A 27,985-nucleotide genomic window follows, 5' to 3' on the forward strand; every position below is an offset into this window, starting at 1 on the left:
GAAGTCATATTTTCCATATACAAAATGTACAAATAGAAAAATTGCATCACTATACTGTTAAGATTCTAGAGCAAAGATAGTTCTACAAAATTGTTATCACTTTAAGATACACCATTTAACTAATTGTATATGGAAAATATCTGACTTCTGCATTGATTTCATGTCAGTATCCTTATGGGTGTAGGTCTCACTGGCAAGAAAGCTATAAAAGTCTCTTTTGCATCTGGCTCCTACTAATGAGACCTTGGATTTTGGCAAGATAAATACTTTAGTTTTCTTTCCTTTGTTTTTCACTTTGATATTCTAATTTTATTTTGCTGCTGCTAGTGTTGTTTCTGTTCCTCACTAGCACATCATCATCAAATTCCTGATGTGTACCCTTAAGAGGGTGTATACAGGATATGATAGTACTACATGAAAAACTTACATCATTACTAACTTCCTGTCTACAATTTTCCTCCAAATCAGTCTGTTACCTGTCAAGACTTCAACATTATGTTTTGTGGCAAAAGAGACTTGTTTGTGGTTGTGATCTAAGTTACCAAGAGAAGAACTGACATCCACATTATATTTGCAACAGGAGCTTTTTAGAAAGAGCTCAGATATGTTAGTAAATTGGAGTATGTTGTCAGGTATTCTTGTAGGGTGAGTGATGGTCTGTGATAGGTCATTCCAAATGGAAACACCTTGGCATCACTGCTTGCTTTATTGGTGAAACCTGAGAAGGGAAGCAGTATGAGTTGTGCACATTGAAGGCCCTAAAAAAAAGGATGACCTCGCTATTGGAGTATTTTGATGGTTTAGGGAAAGAGAGTCAAAGAGGTCAGAATGATAAATGGAGTTTGGGGAACAATAGAGAGAACATATGAATTGGGCAAGTTGATTTGGTAGAGACATTTTGAGAAAAAAGATCAAACAGTGGGGATTCAATGTTTTGTAATTGTGGGCATGGTATGTCAGTTGTGATGAATGCACAAGTTCCACCCTCGTGGTGGACAGAATTGTGTAAGTGTAATTTGGATAATTGAGGTGCATAATGGTTGCTGAAGTTTCCAGTTGGGGTTCTGATAGGAATAGTAATTCTAGCTTCACTGACTATAGGTGCATATCATTTATATTGCAGTTTAGGCCATGGATGTTGGTAAAGTGGATGAAGACACTTTTTTTTTATGAGGGGAGGAGTTTGGTTTTTAATGTTTTTTATGATTTTTAAAAACTTTTTTTGTTGAGGAATTTTTGTGATTTGCAGTAAAATCACATTTCTTTGGGTTGTGATCCATTGTAGGTTGTGAGGAAGAGATAAAAAGGAAGTGAGGCATGCAGTGAGAGGTGACAGTCCCAAAGAAACCACCAACACAAAGGGAGATTGGTCTGCTATCCATACACGGCTTTGACAGTTCTCCCTGCAGCCACTGTATTTGGTCGCCCTCCAATCATGATGTCATAACACGTGACTGCAGGATTTAATATTAGCTGATTGGCAAGCCTTCAGCTTTGTTACTAACTGATTCAGTCCCATGCACTAACCAGCAGCTGGCCTTGAAACCATTTTACTACTATACCCTCGAATGGGGGAATGGTCTGAGGCCCCTACATTGTGGTTGGTATCATTCAGAGCATTACTCTTATTGCTTGTGGGAAGAGAGGGGAGGGACAGAATCTGGAACCCTTGCTCTAGTAACCAAACATTGCTGCAGCCACTTCAGATCTCTAATAAGCAAGGTGGTGGTATTTCATTGAGCGATGAAAGACATCTACCACCTAGAGGTCATCTAGTTGGCATTTCCTTCAACTAGGTAAGTTATACTTTTGTGGTAGCAATGCTTACCAGGTTTGCCAGAGCTATGTTTGTGGAAACAGGCTATACTGCAGGAAGTTGGGAATGACTTGACTGCAAGAGGCAATATATTACATATTGACAGTTCTTTAGTGTGTATTAGCTGTAAAGCTGTTAAAAAAAACTCTCATTTTATTTTTACTACTAATAACAGCACAACTAATGTAGAGATTGTTTTGTACTCAAGTGTCTGCACCCACACTCACGTCTGATACCTTCATTAGTCAAATCATCTAATCAAGTACACACTGCAATCAGATGATTTTTCTTTAACTTTTTTTTTTGCTTAAGGGTACTATGAAGAAATTTTAATTCCTGCTTCTAGGCTATAGGGTCATATGTTTTGCACATGTGTATATGCAGTTGAACTTTGTTGCAATAAGCACAGAAATGATGGGATCATTGGTATAATGAGCAAAAAGCTATAATGAGTTTAATTTACATATATTCCCATACAATTGCTCACTTTTATAATGAGTATACGTATGGATATACTGTACAAATTTTGGTAACTATGAAAACATTCTTAATTGCTCAGGCATTCTTGGAATATACAAAAATTAAAGGAGTGACTTAGCTTTTAACCATATGCATCTGATTACAGGCCTGTTTATAACCTTATATTTCCTTAGGGCCAGCCCTCACTACCTACTTCTCCATTATCTAGCCTATGGTCCTCCTCTCTCACTTTACTCAAACACTGCCTTGATTGAAAAATCAGTTAAAACTGAACCCTTCTGTCGAAAACATGTCTAATAAAAGAAAGTGTCTCTCGGTTTGTGAAAACGTTGCAATTATTCATGAGTTAGAACATGTTGTGGAAAATGTTGAAGTTGGTAATTTTTTTTTTTTTTTTTTTTTTTTTTGTCCCTTCAACAGTATTGATGTTATAGAAGAATAAAGATGTTTACTTATCAGCACTGGAAACAAACATAATTGAAACAAAAAAAATTTAGAAAGTATGATCTTAGAAACATTGATGAAGTATTGCTTCAATGGCTCACTACAAAGAAGTGCTGAATTCTCAGTAGATAGTCTGATCATGAAGACTCAAGTGGAAAAATTTGCTAAACAATTTGAATGCGACAGTTTAAAAACTGACATAACGATGTTATATTGGTTTTTAAAAATACTAATTAGAATGTTGGTCCAAATTAGTTCATCAACCTAACACTAATTACAGGTATAGACCATATTGGTCTGTTCCAGTCTCATTATCTATCCAATATCCTTTTTTTGAGGTCTCTACCCTGCCTTCTCTTTCCAATTGGCTTATATTTTAGTATTTGTTTTGGATGTCGGATGTTGGCCATTTGGTTTACATGTTCAATCCATTTTTGTTTATAATTGTTTAGTTTTTCTTCTATTGATTTTGTTTTTAGTTCTTTTAAAATGTTTTTGTTTCTTTTTTGATCTAATAATGTGTATTTTGCAGTTCTTCTCATAAATCTCATTTCATTATTCTTGTTTTTATTCTTTATTTATCTTGTTTGTTTATTGCCCAAATTTCACTGCTATATAATAATGTGAGCACTGCTCTGCTAAACTATTGTATATTTTCAAGCGTGTTTCTTTTTGTACTATATTTGGGTTGAGTGTTCTGTTTATCAAGCCTATAATCTGTAAACATTTTGAAGTAGCGCAGTTAGTAGTTGGAAGGGGACCAGTCGTTCGATGCTGTCGGCATACTCTCCCTCGATGAGTCTTTGGACTCCCTGGAGGTGTCAAAATAATAATAATAATAATGATATGTCACATCCAAGATAACTGAAAGTATTTATCTGTTCTATTATTTTATTATTAATAACTATTTTACTTCTAACTGGAGTTTAGTCTATCAAAAGTCGGATAGGTATCAGAAAGTTGTGTATGGGGGTGCAGTATCTCGAAAGAGAAAGGTCACCAGTGGTGTGCAATAGGGGTCAGTTTTCGGGCCATTGTTGTTCAATTTGTATGTTAATGATATTGGGTTTGGTTTAACTACTGATATCCAGCTGTTTGCAGATGATGCAAAACTGGGGAGAGCAATATACAGTCAGGCTGATAAATGCCATTGTTTTAGTTTTATCTATGGAAATTTTCATTCCAAACTGTTCTACTATAATGTTTAAATTATATATTGCTCTTTGTAGATTGTCTTCCTTATCTGATATTATTACCTGATCATCTGCAATGTATTTATTTTGTTATTCTGGGAAATTTCTATACCTTGATTGTTTAAGGTCTTCCACTGTATTAATATTTCATTAATGTAAATATTGAAAAGTGTTGGAGACAGAGGGCATCCCTGTCTTACTCCTTGATTTATAGATTGTTTTTCAGACAACTTTTCATTTATTTTTATTTTTATTTCATTATCTTTGTATATATTCAGTATTGCTGGAAAAAAATTTGATGAAATTTTTTTCCAGGAAATTTATACAGTTCAGAGTTTATCCCATCTGTTGGTTCTCCAAATTTTTGTGTATTATTGTTAATTTTTTTCATTCCTATTCTGGCATTAAGATCTCTGGTTATAATTATATGGTCTGTTTTATTTAATTTTTCATATATTCCTTGTCAAATGCTATTTCATAATGTATAAACAAAAGATGAGTTTCTAAATTAAATTCTCTTCTTTTTTCTATAAGTAGTTTTAAACAGATAGCTGCATCCATTGTAGAGTGTCCTTTTCTAAATCCATTTTGACATTTTAATAATATTTTTTTCACTGTATATTTTTAGTTTTTCATTAAGTATTCTGTTATATATTTTGTAGCATGTATTCAATAAACTAATACCTCTCTAGTTAGCAGGTTTTGTTTTGTCTCCTTTTTTAAATATAGGTATTACTATGTTTGTATTCCATTCTATTGGTATTTGTCCATTTGTATATATTTTATTTAAAAATTTTAGTAATCTTTGATGAAATTTTTTTCCAGCAAATTTATACAGTTCAGAGTTTACCCCATCGTCTCCTGCTGATTTGCCATTTTTTATTTTATTTAGGTTGTCCTTTAATTCTTTCATTGTTATATCATTTAAGGTATTTTGTAAGTTTCTGGTGTAATTATTTTTGATGCCAGTATTATCCGTCCAAAGATCTGTAAAGTAATCCAAGAATTCTTTTATATCTGCAATCATGTGTTTTAGTATTTTGTAGCACTGGGTCTTATTTTGATATGTCATTTTCTAGATATGATATAAAATTTTCACAACTTTCTCTGTGTCTCTTTCTGTTTCTATTTTGGCTATTGCTCATCTTTTTTTATATTCAATTTCATCTTCTTGTTTTTTGCTACTTAACCATCTTTTAAAAGCCAGCTTTTTATTTTCATTATTGTTTTTATTTCATTGTCCCATATGTGTAATTTTTTATTTTTGTGATATTTTTTGTGTGTTCCTAGACTTTCATATGCTGCTGATGCGATAATTTCTTTTATATTATTCCATTCTTTCTCAATGTTTTCATTTTCTTGTATTTTTTCTAAGTAGTTATTAATCCTCTGTTGGTATAAATTTCTTATACTTGAATCATTTAGTAGTTTTACTTTGTAATTAGATTTTGTTTCTCTAGTTTGTTTATTTTTTGTATTTTTTGTAGCCAGTTTGGAAATCTTAGTTTTGCTTGTACTAAATAGTGATCTGTGTCAATTTCTAGACCTCTTCTAACTTTAATGTCTAGGAAGAGGTTTGCTGCTTTTTCATTTGCTATAAAGTAGTCTATTATTGATTTTTGTCTCCTCTTGCACACCACATATATTTATGTATATTTTTATGTTTGTAAAATGTGTTCATTATTTTTTAAATTATTATATATTGTCTAATCAATGAGTTGGTTCTCCAAATTTTTGTGTATTATTGTTAATTTTTTTCATTCCTATTCTGGCATTAAGATCTCCGGCTATAATTATATGGTCTGTTTTATTTAATTTTTCATATATTATTTGTAACTGTTTGTAAAAGTAATCATTTTCTTCTTCTTTTCCTCCTTCAAGGACATACACTCCAACAACTGTTAAATTTTCTTTATTTAATTTTAATAGAACTTCTAATATTCTTTCATTCCAGTATGTATAATGAGTTATTTTTGCTTTAATTGATTTGTGGATCCAAATCATTACACCAGCTTTTGCATGTATTTGTTTGTCCACTCCACTATATATGATATTGTAATTAGCTGTTTCTTTTGTTCCTTTAAGTTTCTTTTTTTGTTTCTGTAAGAACTACAATTTCTATATTTTTGTCATTTAAAATTTTATCTAATTCTTCTTCAAATTGTTCAAATTAAACATATTTGGCCATTTGAAAGTTAAGTATAAAAAACGTATTATTTAATACTGACCATATACAAATATTTTAACATTCTTTGCCTACCAGCTTCGCTAGCAAACTGTCTAGCTTTTTCAAGTCGTTGATGGAAAAGTATAAAAAATACTAGTAAATGCAAATTGAAAGGAACATTAAAAACGTTGTAAACACTCTGAGTAGCTAAGGTTGCATGATCGCGTGACAGAGACTGAGTAGACTTATTATTCTTAATCACGCATGCGTGTTTGTTGTAAACACATAATGTGATTACTAGCTAGCTGTAGTTCAGATGGATTTAGAGCGAGGATGAGATTTTTCCATGAACTGTTAAAAATAGTACCCTGGTTTCTGTTGAGGTTTCTGCCAGTTTTTAACATTACTGCGGCTTCCTTGAATAAACGATGTCTATAATCGTCGTCTAAATATGGCATGGAGCAATTTTGCCACTCAATCGTGTGGTTAGACTTATAGAAATGATGTGCTAAGCCAGAAGAAATATTTCTGTTGTGATTTACATCACCAACGTGCTCTCTCTGTCTGATCTCCAAACTCCGTGAGGTTTGTCCGATGTAGGCGAGACCATAGGAGCAAGGAATGTAATATACTCCTGGATATTTGTAGAATGGCACCTTGTCTTTTGGTGATCCTAAAAGATGTTTGATGCTGGTGGTTGGTTTGAAGATCACTCTGATGTTGTGGGCTTTTAGTATTCTAGCTATTTGATAAGAAATTAACTTGATGAAGGGAATCAGTCATTTGTGAATAAAATCAACTCCATACATAACCAGATAAAATGCACTCTGGAAGTTGAAAACAACAACCGTCTGCATTTTCTAGACATCTTGATAAAAAGACAATCAAATAGTGTCAATTTATCTATTTACAGAAAGCCAACAGACACTGGAAGATACCTTCATTATACTTCTAACCATCACAAGACACACAAACTAAGCATTATCCATATGTTGAAAAATAGAGCATGTAAGTTTATATCAGAAGAGGAGGATGCACAGACTGAAATCTCACTAATAGCCAAAACATTATCACAAAATGGATACCCTCTGAACATCATCAAAAAATATCTATACGGTGACAACCCCCAGACAAGAAAAACCAAACTCCCAGCACATTTCTACTGTAGTGATTCCCTTCATCAAGTCAATTTCTTATCAAATAGCCAGAATACTAAAAGTCCACAACACCAGAGTGATCATCAAACCAACCACCAGCATCAAACATTTTTTAGGATCACCAAAAGACAAGGTGCCATTCTACAAATATCCAGGAGTATATTACATTCCTTGCTCCTGTGGTCTTGCCTACATCGGACAAACTTCACGGAGTTTGGAGATTAGACAGAGAGAGCACGTTGATGATGTAAACCACGATAGAGTGGCAAAATTGCTCCATGCCATATTTAGATGACGATTATAGACATCGTTTATTCAAGAAAGCCATTGTAGTGTAGTAGTGTTAAAAACTGGCAGAAACCTCAACAGAAACCAGGGTACTATTCTGCCAGGTTGGCAGGAAAAAGACTCAGAGGAAGACCAAGATATAGGTGAATTGATATGGTAAACAAATGCCTTAGAAGATAGAAATATAAGATCTGAAAATGTCAGAGTGTTGACAGGTTGCAGATAGGAAGTTAGTAATGACGTAAATTTTTCATACAGGATACTATCATATCCTGTACACACCTTGAGGGTACATGTCAAGAATTTGATGATGAAATATTCAAGCTTTTTTAAATTCTCTGTTGTTAGTAAACCATTAAAAATTTTTATTTACTTTTCTGTAACTAAGTTTTTTAAGCAGTCTCTCTCTCTCTCTCTCTCTCTCTCTAGCACATTTTTCCACATATATATTTGTTCTGTGTATCCTTGCATAAATGTTTTGTTTATCCCACTTTTAATAGCTTTTTTTATGTTTGAATGACATGAAATTTCCATATGGTACATTGTTGGAAGTTTTTCCACTTGGTTATACTATAAATTAAAGATACCAAGAAATTATATACTTGGTTTAATCTTTTATTCAAGTGTAAGCAAACAGTGTTGTACCCGAAATATAATCAGGACTGGGGCAACTCATATATAGAAGCTAATGACTTCACATCACTTGCCTTAGTATCCCATAATGCAAAGTGCATATCCTTATGGGTATGTATAATGCTGTGCATTATGGGAAGGGTCACAACCCAGACTAGTTTCTACCTTTATTGAAGTCTTGTCAGTGGGAGCCAGACCCAGAGGTGGTAAGATTGAAGTAATGCCAAAGTCATATTTTCATATACACCTTATTATTAAAATACCGTGGATTAGAGATAGAAATATAAGATGTGAAAATGTTGGAAGTTTTTCCACTTGGTTATACTAAAAATTAAAGATACCAAGAAATTATATACTTAGTTTAATCCTTTATCCAAGTGTAAGCAAATGATGTTTGCATCTGAAATATAATCAGGGTTAAGAGTGACCCTTCCCATAATGCATAGCGTTATACATACCCATAAGGATATGCACTTTGCATTATGGAATACTAAGGCAAGTGATGTGAAGTTGCTTCTATATATGAGTTGCCCCAGTCCTGATTATATTTCAGGCACAAACTTTGTTTGCTTACATTTGGATAAAGGATAAAATCAAGTATATAATTTCCTGGTATCTTTAATTTATAGTAAATCCAAGCAGAAAAACTTCCAACAACTATCTCTAATCCAGAGTATTTTAATAATAATATGTGATACCTTTTGGCTATTCATATATGAAAATATGACTTTGGCATTACTTCAATCTTAGTACTACCTCTGGATCTGGCTCCCACTGAAGAGACTTCAATAAAGGTAGAAACTAGTCTGGGTTGTGACCTTTCCCATAATGCATAGCATTATACACCCATAAGGATATGTACTTTGCATTATGGGATACTAAGGCAAGTGATGTGAAGTCATTAGCTTCTATATACGAGTTGCCCCAGTCCTGATTATATTTCAGGCATAAAAACATTGTTTGCTTATACAGTGATACCTTGGCTAACAAAGATAATTTGTTCCAGAATTGCATTTGTTATCTGAAATCTTTGTTAGCCAAAATGTGATTTCCAGTAGGTTTCTATAGAAAATCGGTTAATTCGTTCCAGATACTGCCTACTATTTAAAGATAAGTTTATAAAATAGTAAAAAGCACACTATAAAAGTGCAAAAACTCACCAAAGGCTGAGATGAACAGCTACCCAATTAGATGAAGGAGAATGGAAAGTAGAATGAAAAACTGATGATCTTTACACTATTATATACACTTTATTACACAACGTTTTCTTTTTCAAAGTTTATTCAAGGTAAGTCACCTCTTCTTCAGTAGCTGGCCTCTGTCTCTTTGCTAAAGGAGAAGTCAAAAATCTGTCCAAAGTTGATTGAACTTCTATTTTTTTCAGATCATTTTTATATTGATTCAGACACTTGTCTTCAACCAAGGCAAAAGTCTGTTCATTTCAGCATTGTTGGGATGCCACTTTGTAGCCAAAGACTGAAACTCTTCCCAGTAGTGCAGCATTTTTTTAATGTCACCTGTTGGCATTCTTCCCTTTTTATTGCTATCCTCCTCCTCAGATGAGTACTCTTTATCTTTCTTGTCTCTTTCCTGATTCAGTTGCTTTTTCAACTCTTCAAGATCTTCTGTTGTCAGATCTTTTGAGTGTTCTTCAACTAATTCTTCTTCATTTATCTCCAAATGTAATGCTTTGCCCAAGGAGACTATCTTATCTACAATGTCAGCATTTTCAGCAGCAAGTTCTCCAGCAGCATCTTGAACACTGGAAACAGCACTTCTTATCTTGCAGCAGTACTTCTTATCTTGTCTTGAACGTAAACAACCCAGTTGGGTTGGTGGGTCTCCCCCCTATGTGATGTGCTCAGCTCATTTCTTTGCCACATACATACAGATGGAAAAGATAAGCTCCTGGAATGGGCCGACCGTTCACGTTTGCTGCTTTATGTTAGCGCGCGCATCCACTAAAATATTCATTAGCCGAAAAATTCGTTAGCAGGGTCACTCGTTAGCCAAGGTATCACTGTACTTGAATAAAGGATTAAACCAAGTATATAATTTCTTGGTGTCTTTAATTTATTGCATATGGTACTGTTATTTTAAATGTATTTTTTTTTGCTTTACAGTAGCTAAAAAAAATCAAAACTTCTGAATTATTATTAATACAAAAGGTTTCCAAAGAATAAATAGCATAATTATAAGAAAAATCATCAAAAGGCAAAGAATCTTAATTCAGTGATGAGAATATAGTTCCTAACATTGTGGACTAGTAAATGACTTGAGATATTGAGTGACAGTATGCAATTTATGCATATTCTTTAGGTGTGAAATTAATTTTTCATAAAAAAGTGAATTCTTTAAAGAAAATTCTCTAGATTTTATATTTCTAGAGTCAGGACTGGGGGGGGGGGGATTAAATATCAAAGGTACTGGACAGTTTGAGCTAAAAAATTTCTATCTTACTTCCTTTTGTCAGTTTAAATTTTTTATACCTTAGATTTATTTATTTTATAATAGCAGTCCCATATAGAAAAGTCACAGAACTTTTGATTGGTTTACAGGTTAAGAAGAGATTAAGCACATATTCTTTTAAACAACTGTAACTTAGAATTCTCGAGAAATATTGCAGGAGGAAGAATTTTACTATGTGTAGAGAAGAATAGAAAGTGGGAAAAAAAATCAGGTATATACAGCAGATATGAATGTATGAAATAGTTAACTTTTCTGCTGTATTTCTATAGGTTTTGATGAAATTCTTAGGATTATGGATTTAGCAAGTTTAGACATTGGTATATATGTGTTTGCATTTGCTAAGCAATTGTGTATTGCTAAAGTGTATGAAACTAATTGCGAAACTAATTTTCAATCTTCAATTTTGGAAGTGGTAGACATCATTGAATTCATATTTTAAAAATATTTTTATATAGACTGGGAAGCACGGATAGATAGTCATGGAAGAATATTTTATATTGATCATCTTAATAGAACAACTACATGGACACGACCAACTTCCTCACAGCAACAGAACTTCGGAGCTACCAATGAGCTCCAGAGGCAGCAATTAGATCGTAGGTAGGATGAAATTTCATTGCATTTTAATATCTTGACTTTAACATCAAATGTTAAATATGTCTAATTGCATGTTAAGATATTTATTGGATTAATTAATGTGATAATTTCAATTGATTTTATTTATTTATTTTTGAGACTTGCACCAACATGACTTTAACTAGTCATATTATATCAAGTTATAAACACGTCAAGGTTAACTATGGACCCATTAGTAAATGCATTTGGGCTATGATTTTTTGATTATTTATTATTATTTTTATTTTTTATTATTTACGTAATCTGGAAACCATGTTCTAGAAACCAAACATGAAACATTTTCCAGCTGCTTCATTCTTCCAATAAACATGATGGTAGTCTCATGCTGGGCAACAAAATTCATCTCCCTTGTAACAGTTAGTTTCACCCTATTTCTTGAATAAAATAGACTTAGATTCCTCTTTATGCAAATGAATTATTTTGCCCTCCTTCCACTTACTTGGGACTTTGCCAGAGCGCTGAGACTTAAACAGCCTAGTCATAGGCATTGCTAGTTTCCCCTGCACATTCTCTTTAAACACAAGCCAATATCTATCTCAAAAAAAAAAAAAAAAAAAAATTGAGGAAATAGTTGAAGGAAAGAAGTATGAATGAATTAGGCTTATTTGATAGAATGGAGGAAATAGCTTCAACAATAATAAAGTTACTAAACGTGTGTAGCTCAGTAGAAGTGGCGTTTACAACATGAAGAAAGACTTACGCTCAAATTTAGTTGCCGACTATAGGAACTTTTTCTAAGTCTTTTTTTCGACCAGTTCCCAACTTAGTCGATCTCTGGCATGGGCAAGCGGGTTTTTTCTCCTGGAAACTTGGGATTTTTGTCCCGTAAACTCAAGAAAATCAGTTGTCGAACCCGCACTATTTTCAAACATTAAAAATATTGTGTTAGGGACCGCGAGATGGCAGCACTTGTTAGCCACCTTCTTCACTGCATACTGATTAATTAGTGATAGGCTTGGCCCAGCTATCTCTGATTGGCTGGCTACCAGTGGAGATTGAACTACCCATTTAGTCTCCAAAATGAGATAGGGCTAAAACGGCCTCGCCTACTCCCTATATGGGAACAAAAAGGCGTTAGCTGATTTTTTTTTTTTTTTTAAAGAAAATCATTACCAGCAAATAAAATTACTACAGAAAATCTTACTTTATGGACATGTGACCTAATCAAAAAAAAGAGAGAAAAATTAAGGAAAAGGAGGCACAAAAGTAGGAAAGTCAATATAGAATTTGTGAAAATTCTAGAGTTAGAAAAGAAATCGTAAATGGCATCGGAAAATATAATTTAAGAACAATTTAGAATAACAAAACAAAATTAAAAAAAAAACTTTGGAAATGATCAAACAAGGATTAGATGGAAGAAAAAAATGGATCCCAAAATTGAAAAATAAGTAGTGATTTTTATAGGGACCTCTACACAGGCAAGGAAGCCGATGCAAATTCTTTCATGTATAAGCCTGACACAGAATCACTAATTATAATAGAAGAATTATGTGAAGCCGAGAGGTCATCAAAGAATCCTAAAATTCTTGGAGAAGATGATATATTAGCACAACACGTAAAACCAGGAGGTTCACGTTTTGACGAGGTCATATTGGATATGTTCAGTAATATATTTTAACTATAGAAAAATTACAGTGAAGTGGCATAAATCATTGATTATCTTATTACATAAAAAGGACAGCAGTGGTAATATAAGAAACTATAGGCCATTCAGTTTGCTATCAAATTGTACAAAATGTTTATATCTATTCTGTTAAATAGGATCACAGTGATATGAATAAGTAGGATTCACCACATTATTCTCTACAATAGATCATATCCACACTATTAATCAAGTAAGTAAGGCAAGAAGTAAGATAGTAAGGCAAGAAGATAGTATATCACTTGATTTTTTTTCTATTCAGTAAAAATCTTTACAAATGTCTCATGAGAAAACAAATGCATGTGGAATCAAGGTCAATGAAGCAAAACACAATTGCTTATGTTTTGCAGGGTTTGCTAGTCACCTTTCTCTTTATATACCCTTGACAATATTTTCTTCTTCTGCAGCTCATACTTAATGATATTACTCATCCATTTAACTCCTACCTGATTAACTCTCCTTACCCTAGGTATACAATTTAATACTGCTTCTTCTAGATGACCCTTAACTATATTCTATGCACTACTAACATTCTTACCCTGCAGTGTTTTATGCCACGTTACAGATTTAAGCTTTTTTTTTTTTAAGCATGTTATAATCACCTGCCTTGTAATTCCATAGAATATTCGTCATGTTTGGCAATCTCCCAAATCAAGACTGCATGGTCATTTCATCAGTTGGAGGCAATATTGTCATTTTGGTTATGGATAGCTCTTCTGATTCTGTGAACTGGTCCAATACTCCATCCACCCCCCCCCCCCCTCCAGTCCTCTCCATCACATGCTTCTTTAAGTAATTATTCCTCAGCAGGTGTATAAATTCTATTTCCTTTCTGTCATGTGATCTTTCTTCCTTCTAGTCTGTATCTCCATAGTTGAAGTGTCCCATAATAGTCATTTGACCTGCACTCATTGTTCTAATTAGGCGATGCTTGTCTTCCATATCATCCTGGAACTCCCTGGCTTATACCAACTGTATATTCTGCCATACTGGCCTTAATCTCACAACAGATTGCTTCAAATGAGCATCCACCCTCCTGCCTGTCTCCTATACTTTTTGGTTGCAATTCATTTGATATCATCAGCATTACTCCTCTTCTCCCATTCCTATCTTCTCTATTTTCCCTGAAAATACTAAACCTTCACATTCAATCCCTGTAACTACATCATCTGCTGTTAGCCAAGTCTCACTAATGCCCATAACTTTTGGCAAGATTGCACTAACAATTGCCAAAAACTCCTCCGTCTTGTTCCTGATACTTTTGGCATTAGTATATAGAAACGGCAACATCCCTTTATTCTCCCACACACCTTTACTTTTTGAATTGACTACCCTATTCATTATTTTTGCTTGAGAGACTAGCTTTCTCACTTGGTCATGCTCACCCTCACTTGCTTCCACCCTAATTGCTTAAGTTTTCCTGAATTTACACTTCAGCATGCTTGGTGAACAAAGCTCTCCAGACACCTAACACCAAAACCATTTAGATGCAGTCCATCCTTCTTTCCATCAGACTGAGACCGCAGATCCACAAATTTTTTGACTTAACCTTTTTCATCCAGATGATGTGGCTAATATCGTGAATCTTTGCTCCTGGAATATCATGAATTTTTGCTCCCTTAATTTATATTATAAATTTAAAATTAAATTTAAAATTGATATTATAAATTAAGAAGTTATTTTGGCATAAATACTCTATCAGCCTGCAAAGAAATATCAGTATTTCTGTTTAGGATGTCTGCTAATCATTCAAATGGATGAAAATGGAGCAAGACATTGCTGATGTATACTGCATTACTGCTTTGGATCTTTAATGAGACTTCTGGGAACGTGTTGAAAGTCCAATTTATAAATATCTCCTTCAACAGAACATATTATTATCTTATTTAAATTAAAGATACCAAGAACTTATATACTTAGTTTAATCCTTTATCCAAGTGTAAGCAAACAACTTTGTGCCTGAACTATTTTCAAGACTGGGGCAACTCGTGGTAAACGTGTATGACTTCACATCACTTGCCTTAGTGATGTGAAGTCAAAATGCAAAGCATATATCCTTACAGGTCTGTATAATGCTATGCATTATGGGAAGGGTCACTACCCAGACTGGTTTTGACCTTTATTGAGGTCTCATCAATCGGAGCCATACCCATAGGTGATACCAAGGTTGAAGTAATGCAGACGTCATGTTTTTACATACGAGTTGCCAAAAGGTGTCACACCTTATTATTAAAATACTCTGGATTAAAGATAGTTGTTGAAAGTGTTTCCACTTGGCTTAATCCTTTATCCAAGTGTAAGCAAACAAGTTTGTGCCTGAACTATTTTCAGGACTGGGGGGCAACTCGCGGTAAAGGTGTATGACTTCACATTACTTGCCTTAGTATCCCATAATGCAAAGCACATATCCTTACGGATGTGTATAATTCTTTTGTTAAAATGGTAAATTGAAGTTATATAATTCAAGCACTCTTTGTGATAACTTTTAAACCAATAGAAAATCAGACAAAGGGTAGTTACTTATAATAATTCAGTTCCTGGAGTGGTGGAGGTGTGCAATCTATCATAGGAATGATATCCTATCTATTATATCCTGTGGTCATTAAGCATTGAATATTTGAATGATCATTGTACAGTGACTGGGAAAAATCACTTGTTGCAATTTTAAGCTAAAGTGAAGGTGACTGCATTTCTCCTGAAATCTTATTGAATATAAATTTTTGATACTAAAGTCTTGCAGTTGGAAAGCAAATAATGCTGTTTATTTGCTTTTCATAAAAACATAAACTCATTTCTCTTACTGAAGCATCATGATCCATAAAATAATATTTTGCAAGGAAAGAAAAAAAAGAAAGTTTATATTTATTTCAATAAAGGTTCTTTGAAAACATTGTTATTCATAAATATTTATGAATAACAATGCATTTGAAAGTAGTGTGAAGTTAATTTCTGTAAATCTGTAAAATGAAAGAACATAAATTATATCATTCCACTGCACTGATTTCAAAAATAAAATACAGCAAATTTACTGTGAAGAGTATGTTGATTTTTTTTTTTTTTACCAAAAACCTAATGTAATAAAAATATGACTAACACTGTGTTTATAGGTCATAATAATTACTTAATAAACCTACTAGTTTTGCTACTGAAGCTAGTGGCTACATCTGAGTTAGGATAAACACACAAATAAATATACAACAAGCATTAAATATATCACATAACTAAAAACACTGAATGTGTAGGAACCATTACACAAAAATACAAGTAAAACGAAAACACATGGAGTGTGGAAGCTGGCACATGGTCAGTCATTGTTCAGCAGGTGTGCCCAATAGTTTGCAGAAAAATTAAAGTCAGAAGTGTTTAAAGATCTAATGAGTGGCTTGTAGCTGAGTGGAAGTGGTGTTTGCACTCCTCAGTGCAAAACTGCCCTGAAAATAGATTTAAGTTCAAGTTCTTAACTTAAGTTCAATATAAATGAGGTGGAATTTTTTCTAGTTGGTGACTTTTTTTGACAGTTTCCAAGTTAGTCAATCTCTGGCACGGGAAAATGGTTTTTTTCTCCCAGAAATTATGGTTTTTCATCCTGTAAACTCAAGAAAATCGACCGTAGAACCCACACTATTTCAGAGATTAAAAATATTGTGTTAGAGACCACGAGATGGCAGTACTTGTTGAGCTATCTCTCCACTGCGGGCTGTTTAAATTAGTGATAGCCTTGGATCAGCTACCTCTATTTGGCTACAAGTGGAGATTGAACTGCCCACTCAGTATCCAAAAGTTAGATGGGAATGAAATGGCCTTGCCTACTCCCTATACAGTAATAAAAGGTGTTAGTCATTTTTTTTTTTTTTGTTTTAATGAGTCACTTCTAAATGTCACACAAATTCATCCCTAGGTTTCTGTTGAGAGTGTGTTGTGTGAGTGGATTACCATTGTAGCCTGTTTGATTTAAATAAATTATAATATTGGAATTAACTCACGTAAAATATTATTTATTAGTATCGTTTTTGCCTGAGTATCAAAGGTATCTTCAGTACAAAGCTGATAGAACAATAATTGACAATTCTAAAAGGCACCACCCAAGTAGCAATGTAAGATAACTAAAAAAAATCATTCAATTTACTAATGTATTAAAAAAAATTAAATAAAAAATAAATAATTAAATAAAATAATGTGTGTGTGTGTGTGTGTACACACACACACACATTATTTTAATTGTTTTAATTGTGAGTGTGTGTGTACACACACACACTCACAATTAAAAAAAGTTAGGAAAGATTAGCTGATTTAAAAAGTACTATCTCCCACAAAGAGGATAGACACACACACCATCGGATCTGTTTAAGTTAGGAGAGTGAAATAAAGTTTCACATGTTTCTTTATAAAGCTGTTCCATGAGAAACCAACTTTTGTGAAGGAGTCTTCTCTTGTTCCAGTGAACTCTGTGTCTAGTGTTGATAGCATGCTCTGTAAGTCCAGTCTGTTCAGGTTCAAGGTATTGAATATAAGACTTGTAGCTGAATAAAAACAGATCTTCCTGTTTGTCCGAAATAAGATAATCCACAAGAGCAAATAATCTGGTAGACATCTGGATAATTGAGATGTGAAAGCTTGTCCTTTGGAGAAGTGAGAAAGGTGGAGATTTTTCTGATGGGATGAAAGGCAACAAAAATATTTAGTGGTTTTAAAACTTTTGCTATACGTTCAATAATGCCTTGCACATAAGGATAGGAATATTTCTTCGGTATTTAAAGAGGTAGCGATACCAAAACTGCTCAAAGCTCTTTTGATGAAAGAATTCTTATAACCATTAGATAGAAAAGTGGAAATAATATGTTGCAATTCTTTCTGTAATAACTCATCTGAAAAACACAAGGAGTGGGCTCAATGAACCAGTGTTTTAATAGTTCCAGCCTTTTGACTGGGATAGTGATGAGATTCAGTGTGGATATAATGGAATGAATGAGTCTTCTTCTAAAAATTGAGAAATATAGGTTACCATCTGGTTGGTGAAGAATTAAAAAATCAAAAAAGGCTAACTGCTTATTTACTTCTTTCTCTAGGGTAAATTGGATCCTTGGATGAAGAGCATTTAATGTAGAGAGTGAATGTTGTCATTCACAAGAAGAGCCATTCCAGATAGCAAAAATATCATCTACGTATCTGAATCAACGAGTAGGTCTAGGTGAAATGTCAAAAATACGTTGTTCAAAGTGTTTCATAAAGAAGTTTGTGATAACAGGAGAAAATAAAATTGCCCATTGCTGTTCCTTCGATAAATAACCAGAATATATTACGAAATCAAATATTTTTACAATGTCTGAAGGAAATTCTTGTTGTAGTAATTCAATGCTGTCAGAGTAAATAATGAAAGAACATCTAAACTAATTAACTTAACTTTTAATACTATTTTGCGCATATTATCCACTTCATACTTAAAACTTACGCTTTAACTCATCACTAGAAGCGTTAAAAGTTTTTAATGCTTCTCGTGATGAGTTAAAGTGTAAGTTTGATTCACTGGTGAGCCACTCTATCACCAGTACTAATGTCTGTGATACAGATAGACTAGTTATCAATGTTTCCAGCTGTCCACTAACAGACAAGTAACATTTTGTTTTATCAAAAGGACATAATTTCGTCGTTGCTCCGAATAATGTACCCCCAATGGATTTTTTCATAGTTATGGGGGGGGGTAAACTTCATAAATTCTTATTACGTTTCACAATAAATAATTTATTTATTTTATTTTTACACACGTGAAATTCATTTTTATCTTTGAGAATAGATACAAAAATAAATTGTACAGCAGAAAGTTCAAATATTGAAGAACAGTGACGGAAATTCCAAATAAACTAGTTTACTTTAAGTCAAGTGACGTAAAAGTTTCTCTGTAGTCTCGTGAAGGTGTCTATGAGACAGTGATGAGAGAGAGTTTGGCTGAACTGAACAGCAACAATTGATTTTTACTGAGGATTTTAGTGATCCATATGAGAGCAAATTTATATAATTAGGAGTTTTGCAGGTGAGAGGTAATGCTTGAACTGAAAGAAAGCATCTTGACCTCACCTGAGTTGATTCAAAGTGATTAATAGCCAAGGAAAATAATTATGTAATAAAAGGTAGAAAGCTGCTCATATTTTGATCCAGATAATTCCTAAATTGTATATTTTATCCATTATGGCTATTGGGAGGTGAATAGAATGGTACAGGATGAATGATGGTGCCATAGTACTAGTTTTAAGTACAGCAGACAAGCTACCATTAGACCACAAAACATTTTTGGTGTCTGGTTTATTTAAGAGTCTTTTGATGTCTCTCTGGTGAAAGACACAGGAGGCATATGGTGCATAGTTTCTGATATGATAGGAATCATTTGCCATGGTTATTGTTTGCTGTGTTGCAGGAGAAGAAGATTGTTGCCAAGCAGTCAATAAATATCTTTATGTGCTGGTTTTCTTTTTTGATATCATTTCTACAAACAAGAGGTTGTAAAACCTATAGGACATCAATACCATGTGTGAGCAAGTAGTCAATGAGAAAGACAGAACCTGTTGTGTTTTTTGAACAACTGGGATGTTTTATGTTAAATAAAATGCTTCTTTTAACTTTTTAACTTCTTTTAACTGTACTTCTAAAATAAAGTTTTCAGAATATTTTATTAGTTTGTTATTTAAACTTCTGCTATATATTTTATAAAAGAAATTTAGAATACTTATACCTCTATAATTTTTAGTCATCTCTACTACCTTTTTTAAAGATAAGGATCACAATTGCTTTTTTTTCATTCTTTTGGTGGTGTTAGATCTTGAATGGGGACTCTTTCAACAAAAGAGTCATTCATTCGAGATTTAACAAGAAACACAATTCTGAGTTAGAAATACTTGTACGATTAGTTAAGAAAGCAAAATATAAAAGAAAACCTGTTACAATTACCTTAGAAAGAAGTAAAGTTGAGGAGAAAATTGTATGTCTAAGTAGAATTATATTGTTAAAGTTATTGATGTCAAAATTATACTCTATGTAAGAATGTAAATCTAAGTGCAAACAAAGGTTCAAAGGTTACTAGCTAGCTGCCTATGATGACGTAACGCCTGCAACAGAAGCGTTCATGGAAGGTGAGCTGAATTCACGTTCAGAGAAATGAGCGCTCTTCAAGGAGCAGAAGTGTGATGCAATCGCGTAGGGGCGAATAGGAGAGCACAATGAGAGATCCTCCAATATGAAAAGAGGGCGCTACAAAGAAGAATAAAAAGAGAGTTCACTCAGATTTGAAACCCCCATTTTTTCTGTTCCTGTTTTCTCGTGTGGTCAAGCAGAGTACTGACCGATCGACAGCTCTGGAAGTAATCTCCTTCCCGGTTACTATCTGAAGGAGTCGGGCATGCCATACGTGAACTGATGGCAGACACCAACTAGGGCCATCGGTAAAAGTTTCCCAAAAGGATGGCTGAGATGACAATATCGATCCGGTAGATGTACGTTTGTGCAGCAAAGTGCAAGGAATGGCGATTTGCGTCGATCAGCTTAACCTCCATGTGGACACGACTTGATAAAACAGAAAGACATTTGACTACAAAGGACGGACGAAAGAAGCACGATATCCTTTCAGGACACTGGTAATGTACAGTAAATTCCTTATTCTTGTAACAATTAGTATTGGGGCAAAGAGAGAAGAACAGATTTCTAATTGAGAAGAAAGTGACCTTTAAGTGACTTTTGTGCTCAGTAACGTGTTAATCATATTGGACTAGTAGTCTGAAAGCCTGAGAGTATGCAACACTTAGTTGAATGTGAATTGATCTTTGTTAGCAAGTTTTACTTAGAATTTTGAACTAGTGTTTTATGATGAATGTGTACTTATTTAACCTAGAAATGTAAATAGAGTATTTGATAATTAGAATGTTCCCTATTGCTTAGCTAGTGAATTAGAATTTTGATATGACATACCTTTGATGTGTGGAAGTTTATTGTATGTAATTTGATAATTAATAAACATGTTTTTTCTATGTAAGTCTGAGTTTGTCTGAGCATGAGACTGATTTTACCACTCGCTCAAGTTCAAACCTGTGAACAAGGGGAAATTAAAGAAAGTTATAGGCCATGACTGCAATGTTGAAGTTTCTATAGGCACTTAATACTTTAACAAGATTAGGTAATACTTGAACTCTGGGAAGGTTTCTTTGTACAAGAATTCTTCTGTACTAGGACTCTGGCTGGCGCAGCTATATCAAACAAATTTTGTCAGAGTTCCGAAAGGAGAAGTGGCCCCAGAGAGATAGGTTAGAGATTTCAGGCTTAGTAGGTATGACATGGATTTAGGATAGAGAAATAACAGAAAAGGAACAAGAAATAACAGTGGGTTACTTATTGAATAAATTTTATTTAAGAATAAGAGTCTTTCTTTGAACTTTATTCCTGCATATTTATATAATTGTGAACCTAAATAATCTTTTCCGGATGATTTTCCATTTCTTGTTTCTTTCAGGCTGATTTCTAATTCTTCAGTTATTTCCTTTTCATTTCCGTGAAATGTTTGCCAGTTATCTTTTTTAAAATATTTATCTGTCCACAATTCTGTATAGCAATTCTTCTAATTTCAATTCGGTGTTTTATTTTATGTTTTTTTTTTAGTATCTCTACTTAAATGTTTCAAAATCTTATATACATTTGGTCTTATTTTATATAAATCATGTTCTAAATTAGAAACAAATTTTTTCCATGATTCTCTGTCTTTTTCTGCCTTCTCTTTGGCTTTTGCTCTTTTATTTTCTATTTCATCTTCTAATCTTTTATTGCTTAACTATTTATGATATGCTTCTTCTTTTTTTTTTTTTTCATTTGATTATTTCTTTGATTGTATCATTCATATCATAAAATGACACAGTATTATATTAAATTAAAAAATAATAATAATTAAAATAGAGTGGTGGTGGGGAGAACATTATTGCATGAGAATGAGACTCTCCCAAATCTTGGCAATAGAGGGGACAGTCATTCTGATTTAAATTTGGACAGTGTAGAAGTGCTCCAGCACTCCTCTTTAAATAACCACTTAAACCTAATCCTGTACTGATGTAAAAGGTGAGGAGACTATTGGGCCATATGATATCTGGGTCAGTGTCCACTCCATGCTGAGCAGTGCCAGGGTTTTCAGGTTTATTGTTGTTAGTATAAGATTGGTGTTCTTGCAGTTGTTTTTCATCAGAATGTCCTGTTTGTCCAAAATACGAGTGGAGATACTCACATGGAACTTGGTAAACACCAGGGAGAGAGGGAGAGGGGCTGTTTTTTTTTTCATGGATGGTAACAAAGAGGAGACTTCATTGATTAGGGAAAAAAGTGGGAACTAAATTATATCTTTTCAGGATCTTAGCAATTGTCTCAGATATGAATGCAACATGGGATAGGGTACTCAGCATACAGATTCAGGATTTTTGATGATGAGATTGTAACAGTCCAAGATGCATTTATATTGAGGAATTTATGGAGACACAAAACACATGGTAGAATAATTACTTTACTTAACATTAAGCAAGAAACAATCGTTTCGACCCCTGTATTGATGTCATCATCAGGAAACATACGTATGTACAATGCAAGCTACATGCATTGCACTATACAAAAGTAAAATGAATCTAAATGTTTGTTAATCATTTACTGTAGCCTCACCTGTGGTGAGGGGGGGGGAATGGAACTACGTTAAACAATTTCTACAGTACTTTCGTATTGAGATTTTCTTGTCTGGGTTGTTCCAGTTGCTATACAGGTTGAAGATGGATCTTCCACATTCATGGGATAATTAATCCATCATTTTTGGTCAGATTTGGATGATGTTTTAGCATTTTACAAGCTTCTTTGAATTTTCTTTCAAACCAGGTTTTTGGTGTGGCATAGGGACTTAGTGCCTTTCCAGTCAATTCTGTGGCATGTTTCGAGTGTGTGGTCTGATAAGCCTGTTTTACCATAGTGGAAGTATTTAATGTGGTGTTCGTGTTCACATTTTCTGATTGGGATGGTGTGTTCTCTTTCGTCTATGTAAGGAAGGTTACAGGAACATTGAATTTTGTAAACCTCTGGGTGGGCAAGGTATGGAAGAGGAGCTAAGCAAATTTCTTAGTTTTGCCTGGGGGTTGAAGGTTGTCTTGATGTTGTATTTAGGTAGTGTTCTATCTATTTTTTCTGAAATGTCCCTAATGTAGGGTATGGCTATGAAAGTGCCTGTTTTTTTGAGATGGATGATGTGCTAAATCTTGCCGTATGTGAATATAGATTTACAGTGAATAGAAGTAGCAAGTAGGTGACAACAAGCTTCCCATAGTGGTTCCCTCAGCCTGTTTGTAGAATTGGTTCCTGCAGATGAAATAGCCTGAGTGCATATCAAAATAGAACAGTTTAACTATGTCTGGAGGAAACTCATCTGATAACAGTTGGAGAGTGTTCAGCCAGAGATATACTAGGAAATTAAGGGCTGGATATTGACCGCATGAAAGAAGAATTGCTTTTGAATCTCTAGTCAGCGACTAGAGGAAATTTTGCCAGCCTAGCTGGCTGAGTGGTTAGCATATCCGCTCTCAAGCCAAAAGGCTGTGGATTCGAATCCCGCCATGGGCATGGATTTGTGATTGTCTTTGGAAATACTAGTGGTGGGTCGGCAGTACGTGGCATTGATGTAGTTGTGGTCAGTTGGTGGATTGAGTGGCGGAGGCAGACTTGTAGAGGAGGTGCCCTCCCTCGATGAGTCTTTGGACTCCTTGGAGGTGTCTAATAATAATAATATCAAACATAATTATAAGGTGTGTTAGGTTGAAGGGTCAAGTTTTTTATTTTTGTCAAAAAATCTGAAGAATTCTTCGTAGCATTTGTATGTGATCAAGACTGGAGCTTAAATGACGAGCTAGGAATTTGGCTAAGTGACAGGTTGGTGTGTCTATGCAGTCGACTATGGGTCGGCTTCAATTTTTCAATATATATTTATCTTGGCTAATCACTTTAGTAAGAAATTAAGTTTTTAATTTGGCTGTTGGTAGGGTTCTGGGGAATCTCCTAGTAAGTGGACTGATCTTGTAACAGAGAGAATTTTTTTTGTTGTACTCCATGATGTTCATGATAACTACAGCTTTACCATGGAGTACAACAAAAAAATTTCTCTGTGTTCTGCTTTCTTTATGGTGAGATAGTTATGTTCATCTTAGGGCCTTGATTTCAGCTAGAGATAAGTTTGTGGAGGAGGAAGTTTAGCTCAGAGTATTACTGAGGAGACTTAAGTTAGAGTTTATTAGCATTATCACTTGAGAGGGTGGTTCCTCTTATTTAGGAAATCCAGATATAGAATTATTTTAGGCACTATAGTAAAATCATATCCTGTCATGAGAACTGAAGTTTCTGCAGGGGTGAAGGAATGTCTGGATATGTTGACAACCCATCTATTTGTTGCCGGTTTACGTTGGGTGGTTTTTGCTTTTGAGCAAGTGAGTCAAACTTGAATTAAGAATTTCTGTTTTTATTGTAAGAACTGGAGTGACTGCCCAGATAAGTCTAAAACCAAGGAGAAAAGATCGCTGTTAAGATAGAAAATATTGTTTCTTGAAGAGAGGAGATGTAGTGAATATTCAGGGCAAGATCATATTTAGAAGTTCGTAGTTGATTGCATACAAGCACATGGTTAGCATTGATGTAAATGCACTGAGCACATTTTATTTTTAAATTATTTGACATATGTACATTTTACAACTTGGGTGAAGGCTAAAATTATATTTTTACAAATATACCTCACTGCTTAAATGGTGCACATTTCCTTCATTTGATTACATTGATTAGGTTATTATTTTAAGATTTTCATTAGATTTATAATGCTTTTTATAATTATTTTAGGGAATTTTTAGCATGCAGCTATTCTGATAAATAAATTGATCCCTGACATTGGGAAAAGGGGAGGAGTGATCAGGTACCATGCATTTTCAAAACAACTGTATTTTCAGGACAATTAGTGTGACTAATATGCACTGTGTTGGGGATCTTTGAAATTAATTTTTATTGAATAAATACTTTTGAATTTAATTTTAGGTACCAAAGTATTAGAAGAACAATATCATCTCGTGTTAATGAGGACTTTACCAATCCTGCCTCATTCTATACACCAGTGCCTTTTTCATCTAGCCCAGAAAACCAACGGCTACAGCTCTCTCACTCTCCTGCTGTCCGTTTCCTTACACGTCCAGATTTCTTCAATGTGCTTCACATGAATGATGTATGTTTATTTATTGTTTCTGTTGTTCGATACATATATGTGCTTTGAAATATATGTTTTTTGTAAAAGTTGTGATGTGAAAATAGTTTGTTTTTAATTAGCTATATATCTGTTCCTAAATTTCTCTTTAAATTTAGTAAAAAAAAAAAAAATAATAATTATATTCAGTAATATTACTAAGGAAAATAAATGTAAAATATATTTATTTTCAGTCATAAACTAGATCGAAAATATATAAGTAAAACAAATTTTCTTTAAGTGATGATCATCATGGTTTATTTACGATTCATAATTTGTAAATAGGGAAACAAACTAAATAAATAGGAATAAGAAAAAGTTGATTATTATATGTAGCTTTCTGGGCTTCTCTGTTTTGAGCCAGTTGAGTTATTTCTCATGGAGAGAGAGAGTATCTGTGCTGATATGATGCTTATTATATTGCCAGAATTGTGGCATATAAAACTAAGACCATCAATGAGATGGATGGTGTATCTGGAGTGACTGATCTTCATCGAGCTGAAGCTTCCAGAAAGGCATATAACAGGACCACATGACAAGGAGTGGTCTGGCACATCACCAAACACCTGAGTGATCCTTTGGCATCTATTGATGTCTGATGAACAGATGGATGAGATAAAGCCTCCTTTTCTTAACGGGTGCTAGAAAAGGCATATAACAGGAAGCAATTTGAGTTTTTTCAGAATTCTCTGATATCCCTGAATGAAGTGAAATTAATTCTGAATTCATCTGGAGATATCAAACAAATTGGGAAATAAGGCACTGATGAAAAGTAAATCAGTATCTGGCAATACCAAGTGAGAGTGAAGATGAAGAGTAGGATGAAACATATAGCCTCAACTGAAAAAGCATCCAACATATTGAAAGAGTTCAAAAATGAAAGATGGTTATTTTTTTTAGTAAAAGTATATTCATCTTTCATTTTTTTATATTTTTTTAGTAAAGTATATAAAAGTAAATCACAACTCTCATAAAATTTAAGAGAGCTATTTACTGTCATATCATATCATTTGGTTGGCTTTATTGGCCGAGTGGTTAGTGTACCCTTTTTCCAACTAACAAGTTACAGGTTTGAATCCTACTGTGGGCATGGATGTTTGTATTTGTTTAGGTGGGAGATGAATGTCATTGCCCTGTGTGAGGCCACTGCTCTGCTTATTGGGGGCCTGAATTGACTTGAAAAAGTTTCATTTTTGGTCTCTAGAGCATGGTTTCCCAGACTATCTAAAAATAAATAAAAAAAAATTCCAAAAAAAATATGCCTTTTTCTTCTTTCTTTCCAGTAATAGGCCTAGTGGCCTCTGTTATGGTCTCTTCCCATCTTTTCTAAGGCCATCCTCTATTCCTTCTCCCTGGAGGTCAATATCACTGTATCTCTCTGGGAAGTCTTCCTTCACTCATTCTTTTTGTCTCCATCTTACTCTATAAAGATTGATGTAGTCTAAAACGGATATCACCTCAAGTTCCTTTAAAATAACACTATTTCTTTTGAAGTCTAGTCTATTATATCCAGCTGTTTTGTACATGAATCTCATTTCAGAGCTTATCAGTCTTTTTCTATCTGCATGAGTTATGGTCCAGGCTTCTGAACCATATGTTAAGATAGGTCTTACTATTGAGTTATGAATTCTTATTCTTGTTTTCTTGCTTATTAAGTTTGGATTGAATATCTGAATGATAGTTTATTATTGTTATTCATATATAATTAGTTATTTTATGTTTCATGTCTTTCTCTCTTCCATAAGATAAGTGATAGCCTAGATATTTGAATGCATTAACCTGTTCTAACTAAACTGTTTGCATCATTGATGCAAATTTTGCTTCTAATTGAGTCTCGGCCTTTAAATGCCATGCCTTTGGTTTTGGGAGTGAAGATTTCATTATTGTATGTTTTTGCTATTTTTGCTATTTTGAATGAATAGGCTGCTTACTGGTGAATCTTCGTTATCTTCAGTTAGAACCTGATTGTTGGCGAATAAAATTGTATCAATGTTGGTGTAATCATTTATGTGAATGCCAGAACTGGTTGTTTCCCTCCACCCCCTTACAGTATTGTTAATATAGATGTTAAAGAGGAGTGGCAATAGACTACATCCTTGTCGGATACCTGCATTTATGTTCTGTGATTCAGATTTTTGTGTAGCTATCTTTATTGTAATTTAGTTATTGTTATATATATATTGAAAATATTTTTAATTAACTGTGTAAGAATGTTATTATCTCTTAAACTTTCCAGTAGCTTATTATGATTAACTTTATCAAAAGCCTTTTTATAATCTATGAATAATATATGGGTCTCTAAATTGAATTCTCTTCTTTTTTTTTCTATCAAAAGCTTGAGAGTGAAAAGGAGTAAGAAGTAAGAGAGAGTAGTGGAAAGAAGAGTAGAAGATCAGTCTGCAGTTATAATATAACAAGTTTATATTGTAGGAAGTAAGATCAGGTCTAGCTCGTTATCTCAGGTTTGCCATGCCCATACTCACCAGATCTGCAAAATACCTTCCCTGAGAGAAAAAAATATATATATAAAATTAATAAAAATGGAGGGGGAGGGGAAATACTATAGGGAAAAAAACTTATAATAATAATAAAATCTATTAATAATAACCATGGGTGGTAACCACATAAAAATTTAAAAAAAAATAAAAAAGTATGTAGAATGGGCAAAATGGTCTTTTATTGTTTTTTTAGGAATTAAGTCCAGCAAACAGAGATCATACTGTTTAAGTTAGATTTTATAGTTAAGTTTTTTCCTCCCCTCTTGATTTAAGCCTTGATTCTTTGGTACT

General features: G+C 33.7%; 1 protein-coding gene across 2 annotated transcripts in view; it reads left to right on the top strand.

Annotated features, from left to right (window-relative positions):
- LOC150100146 (E3 ubiquitin-protein ligase HECW2-like) overlaps window positions 1–27,985 on the top strand; it is a 708,695-nt gene that overhangs the window by 449,183 nt on the left and 231,527 nt on the right. For both annotated transcript variants that reach the window (XM_090402900.1, XM_090402899.1), the window contains 2 exons: window positions 11,103–11,247; window positions 24,995–25,178. In XM_090402900.1, coding sequence (XP_090259026.1) covers window positions 11,103–11,247; window positions 24,995–25,178 — 329 coding nt within the window. The remainder of the gene's footprint in view (window positions 1–11,102; window positions 11,248–24,994; window positions 25,179–27,985) is intronic.

This window comes from Typopeltis vanoorti, chromosome 13 (genome assembly GCF_054136105.1).
Source record: "Typopeltis vanoorti isolate ZY-2024b chromosome 13, IOZ_Tvanoo_1.0, whole genome shotgun sequence".
Classification (NCBI taxonomy): domain Eukaryota; kingdom Metazoa; phylum Arthropoda; class Arachnida; order Uropygi; family Thelyphonidae; genus Typopeltis; species Typopeltis vanoorti.